Source organism: Cupressus sempervirens, chromosome 7, assembly GCF_028749045.1.
Source record: "Cupressus sempervirens isolate cs-2001-9-10 chromosome 7, ASM2874904v1, whole genome shotgun sequence".
NCBI lineage: Eukaryota > Viridiplantae > Streptophyta > Pinopsida > Cupressales > Cupressaceae > Cupressus > Cupressus sempervirens.
In genome coordinates, this window is record NC_143124.1 from 814,830,426 (window position 1) to 814,836,425 (window position 6,000).

Sequence of the window (6,000 nt, forward strand, 5' to 3'; positions counted from 1 at the left end):
GACTTAACCAGAGACCAATTCCCTGAAACTATGGATAGAGTGCTCTCCCCTATAATGATATCCTCTCCTGTTAGGGTTTCTTCCAAGGACAATGCTAACCCCCCAATTGTGCAGGATGTTACTAAGGTGCAGGCCGACGGCTATCTTTGCCATAGGCAGGAGGTCACCTTGGAGATCAAAAAGACAGCTGGCAATGAAGTGTGGGGAAGAATCCATGCTCTAGAAGAAAGAATGCACCTTTTGACAAAATTTACTGTCAAGGTGACACATGCAACTGCAACCACACTACAACTGCTTAAAGACTAGGAGGGTGATTTGCTAAAGAAGGACTCCAAAATATTATTTGACTTACTTGTGGAAGATTGGGATAATATCCTCCTAGGAAGGAAGGCGGCCAAGAAGCCTTAAGGGCTCTCTCCTTCTAATTTTTCATATTGTTTTCTGCTGGTTGTTGAACTTAGTTGTGTTTAAGACTGTTATGCCTTTGTTTTTATATTTCCATAGCCTTTTTAGTTTTAATATAGGCAGTATTTATGTTATCCCTATTGATACTATTTTAGTTAAGTTCCTGAACAATGTTTTTGTGTTTTAAGTGGTAGGGGGTAGTTTTTGGATGGTGGTAATCTGCTGGTGGTTCACCGATTTGACTGTTTAATGGGTCAGCCCCTAGTTTTGGCTGGTTTTAATTCAAAAACATAGTTAACATAGGCAGCTACTAGATCTTTGGGTTCTTACCCTATACCATACAAAACATGAAATGACATTTGAACCAAGCTAACAGTTGAGAAAAATGTGAGAAATATTAAAAATTAAATTCACAACTTTAGTATTTTCACTCGACACTCACTATTGCCGAGTGCCAGATTTACTCGGTACCTTAATAAACCGAGTGGCAGGAGAGTGCCGAGTGAGCTCGGCAAATGAACAACAACTCGGCACCAATGGATGTTGAGTGAGCTCGATAATGTGGGTGCCGAGTGAACTCGGTAGCCACAGGAGGGTGGAGCTCAGTAGAAGAAGGCACCGAGTGAGGTCGGTAGCCACTGCAGGGAGCTTGGTTTGAATTGCAGAAAATGACTTCTACCAAAGACAACACCGAGTGACAGAACTATAACGTAAACTTTTCTACCATTAAAACCAGAGAACCAAAAACTTGAAGCTTCTAAACAAACTTCACAAATGCAATGAATAGAAGAAGGACAATGGAATCAAGTATGCCTACTTGCTTTCTATTCAACTTTGATTATAAATATTACAAAATCTGGGAGCATTCGGCTTCAACCAGAAAACCCTAAAATAACCCTAAACTGGTAAAACTTGAACAACTTCAATACTTCAAAAACTTTAAACTTGCAGCTCTAATAGCTACTTACAATAATGTCTAGAGCAATCACTGTTTCAACAGGTCGAAACAAGCAAATAATAAACTTACAAAATGACCAGAGAAGAAACACGTGCATCTGCAGGCACAAAATGAACTTCCTTCTGTCTCTGCACTCTGACGACTGGATCTGTTGATCACTTCTTTCTTTTTCCTTCTCTGCAACTTCTGAGCGCTTCAACTTCAACTCTCTCTTTGATCTGCTCTGTTGAACATTGATCTATTGTAGTCGAATGAATCTGATCATTCATTTTGTCATCTACCACAAAAATTTCCCCCTCTTTTCCAAATTTCAAAAAACTCACCTACCAAGCAATAAATCCTTTTGATTGTTCTGCAAGCTGTCATGGAGGTAGGTGGGTGTTTGGCTCCAGGGGCAAACGGCCATTTTATTTAATATTCCAACAAAAAAAATGTTAAGTGGGCAGGTTTAAGTTTTTATTCATCTGAATGGATGAAAGTGATGAAAAAGAAATCAGAAACTATATAATTCACAAACATAATAATTTATTGATTTAAGATTGTAAAAATGTTTATATTATTAATTTCTACATTATCAAACAGATTTTATTCCCAGATTTAAATGGATATGTTTTTGTTCTTGATCTATGATCCGAATGTTAAAGAATTCAAAGTAAAAATAAAATCGGCCTCATTAAACGTGTAAATTTTAAAATATTTGCAAGATCCAATAATTTTTCCAAGAATAGGACTTACAAACATAAGAATTTTGAATTCAACAGCGCAATTTGTTATCAAATGATTATTCAGAAGAGAATAATGTTTTCATTCTAAGATGCCGAAACTTGCAGAACTTGCTTTAGCCATGAAGAACACAGAAAACGAACAAAATATTTTAACCTTTAAACAGCGCCGTACAGAATGAAAGATGTAAAACGAAAGGCGTACAGAAAAAAAGTATGCAATAGAAAATGATGTCTCAAATAAACTCATTTTACAGAAGCAAAATAACAGAGTACAGAACACAAGACACTCTACAGGACGAATGCTAAAAGTGTATAAGGCGTGTTATTTTTTAATGATCAAACAAACATAACTTTGACGAAAATAAAAGTGATGTCGCAATTTACAGAAAGAAAATAGCAGGATAATGACCACGACAGAGTCTGCATGACGATGCAAAGAAAGTGTACAGAGCTTGTTATGATTTACTGTTCAAACAACATTCATTTTAAATATCATCAAAAACTATCTCCTATTGGCCAGATCAGTACAAAAATATTAAAAGATCCTGTTGAAAGACTCACCGGAGACATCCGCGCGAATATACGTTTCCTTGCTTTGATCGCTAAGGTCCATTTCCTCCACGGGCTTGTACACGCGTCCTCTCCCCCATATTTTCCCCAACATGATTGCACAGACAAGAGAAAAAGACGACAGAAGCGAGCTCCGAACGCAACACGAGTCGACCTCGGGACCTCCCAGAAGCTTGCCGCGGTCAAAAATAACTGTGCCCTGTTTTAACTATTAAATTTTGAGCTTCCAGACAACGTACAGATTGGTGAGTCTTAAGTTAGCTTAATACATCTTTAGTACTGGCAAGCTTAAATTTCATTCAAAACAGGACCTGCAGTCTCCAGAAGAGAGGGGCGCTAAATAGTTAGTATTCAAGCTTATTCTAGAGAAAGGTAGGTTTAAGGACATTAAATGCGTGCAGAAGAAAAGTCATGAAATTAGAGTCGATTATGAATGTGATCACGAGGGCGATCTTTTATTTCAAGATCCCGCTTTTTCAAAGGTTAATTTCGCTGTTTCTTAGAGAAGAATAATGGCGAGAAAATGCCATTCCCGTCGTTAATAATAATAATAATAGCGAGTCGTGACTAAATGGTCCTGCTGACGATTAAAGCGGGATGTGGCCAATTTTTATTAAGGCTACGGTCTAGATACAGAAAAGTGTTATTTTCCCTCATTTAAGGCGGGTACTATCATGATTAGAGAGACTTGATTTATCGCCCACTCGATGCTGCCAGCTCATTGGTATTGCCATGTTAAACATGGCCATACGACGTGGACATAATTTCCAGAAAAAGTATTTCACCTATGAATTTATCATTAGCTATAATATGCTGCAAAGTTAGGCCAATGGCTATCAGATAACTTATATGCACCTTATGGAGTGTATGTTAATATTTCTACTGTAAAATAGTGCATTCTCGTAGCATGTAGACGGCGCCTAAAGTCAGCCTTTATGATGTGGATTTCCAAGCATAGGAGTTTGAGGGGTAGACCATTAACAAATTTGATCAATTGTTGAATTATGGTTACTAAATGCGGAAAAGTGTATTGAATAGGAAAAAGTTGACAATAACACAATTCTAACCATCAAAGATTTATCAAAGATTGTATAGTTAATGCTATCAAACCAAAGGTTAATGTTTTAGTTTCCAACAAGATTGTATTTGCAAAAGTCTTTGCAAAGGCGCCATAAGGAAGTGTGGTTTGATGGGAAATCTAAATATAAATAAATGTAAATACATTTATAGATATGACATATAAAAACTATATGTATAGAATTTAAATTGATCATTGAAATACTTATCATCATTAATACTTTAGGAAGGTTGTTCTAGTGTAATTGTTCATACCATAAGATAGTAATTTGTTAAGTACTCATTAATTGTTGTTAGAGATCTTAATGAACTACAATCACTCTTTTTTTAAAAGCTAAACATCATACCTACAACCTAAAAACTCATTCAAAAAATATTCAAAATATTATTATTTATAATATAAAATTTGACATTTATTATTTTTTCTCTAGAGTGTCATGGGTCTAGAGTAACAACTTGTCGAGCACTGATGATTAGCTCGTAACCATCGACTTCAAGAGTTTGCACGAGTTGAATGCCTGACTTGCACCTCGCCAAGCAAGCATGAATAGACTTGTGCGGAATACAAGCTCGATCGCTTAGACTATTGCAACCCAACAAAACACTTAGGTACTTGGCTTTGAAACTTCTCCCTGAGTTGTCCATGACAAGGTAGATTTGGGTCTAGGGTGGACTTGTAGTTACATGAGCCAATCTCATGGAAACCTCCTAAGTGCTTACATCCAATGTATCTCAATTTCAAATGTAGTTCTAAAATCAACTTAATTTCCACCATAAGCTCAACCAATGAGCCAAGTCATGATCTCTCATGGCAAGTCTTGGACTTTTAAGCCTAAACCACTTTGATTACTCCTCAAATCGTCTCTACACCTCACCCACCCAACACATAATATAACTCCAAGCCAAACTACAACCTAAGTTTACACCTCAAATCATGTCCCTGACAAGGCCCTACAACACAACTTTGCCAATACCCTACACAAGCTTAGTCTCAAGTTACACCTCGGATATGTCGCAGACAATGTCCTACACCACAGCTATGCTAGTGGTAACAATCACATAGCCCACAACCCCAAATTACACCTCGGCTTGACACACGACCTCGCCTACACCACAATTGTGAGCGACCAGCTCACCCAATAGTCCCAAGCTCGATCACAATTCTATGATAACCGATTAGCAGCTCCTCAATACTTCGATGGGACATCACAACTCCCTCTTTTTCATCTCTCTTTTTTAGAAAGGGTTTTTCCCATGAGATTTTCCTTCTTTCTCCACTTTATGGGATATCTTATTGGTTTTCTTTTGCATCTTGTATATTGGTACATGGCCTAGTAGTCGAGACCCATCGTGCATTTTAATATAGTTTTATAATCTTAATTGCATTTCCCTAAGTTGCACTTAAGGGAGGTGTTGGTGTAATTAAATATTACTAATTACACTTTACTTGATTTTACTTAGGATAATGTGTTTTCATATTAGTTGTCATGTAGACACATAGGATTTTGCACTTTATTTGATCACATTTTGTCTCACTCCTCTCTTTGTGTGATACACCTTTACGTTCTTATCCTCTCATTGTTGCACATACTTCATGCACTATGGAGGATAATCCACCTTTGGTGGACATGTGCTATATTGTTGTACATATCACTTGCATAACTCCTAGTTATCTTTCATTATCTTTTTTTTAGGCACATCTTCATGTATTGTAATTGATTATCTATTCATTTGATCAATATTGAGCTATTCACTTAATCATATCATTTGTATCTTTTGTGCTATCAATTTAGCTTCTAGATCTAAGCATTTTCATTCTTTTCCTTAGGGAAATTCTTTCATGGTATCATAGCTCGGGGAAAATTCTTACACTCAAGCCTTCAAAGAATCCTTCCTAGCATCACCACACAATAAAGTAAGACTTCTATGACTTATATTTCCCCAATAGTCTATTCGAGCTCGAGTCTCTAAATTTCCCCATGTTAACTAAGCCTTCATGACCATCAAGAATTGTGCACGAAATTTTTTTGGGTCAAATTGTGATAGTGATGTAATTTGTGGTCATTTTCATATTTTTTTGCAATTGTCCTTGACGTTGCCGCAATACCAATGTTGGCATCGTAATTGAGAAGCTCGCATGACTATTTAAAATATATATATATATATATATATATATATATATATATATATATATATATATATATATATATATATATATATATATATATATATATATATATATATATATATATATATATGACATAA

At 36.1% G+C, this 6,000-nt stretch overlaps 1 protein-coding gene across 1 annotated transcript in view; it reads right to left on the reverse strand.

Moving 5' to 3' along the window:
• LOC149549891 (fatty acid amide hydrolase-like) overlaps positions 1–2,993 on the reverse strand; it is a 129,582-nt gene extending 126,589 nt beyond the window's left edge. The window contains exon 1 of the mRNA XM_089794977.1: positions 2,650–2,993. Coding sequence (XP_089651103.1) covers positions 2,650–2,752 — 103 coding nt within the window. The 5' untranslated portion in view covers positions 2,753–2,993. The remainder of the gene's footprint in view (positions 1–2,649) is intronic.
• Positions 2,994–6,000: the final 3,007 nt, after the last annotated feature.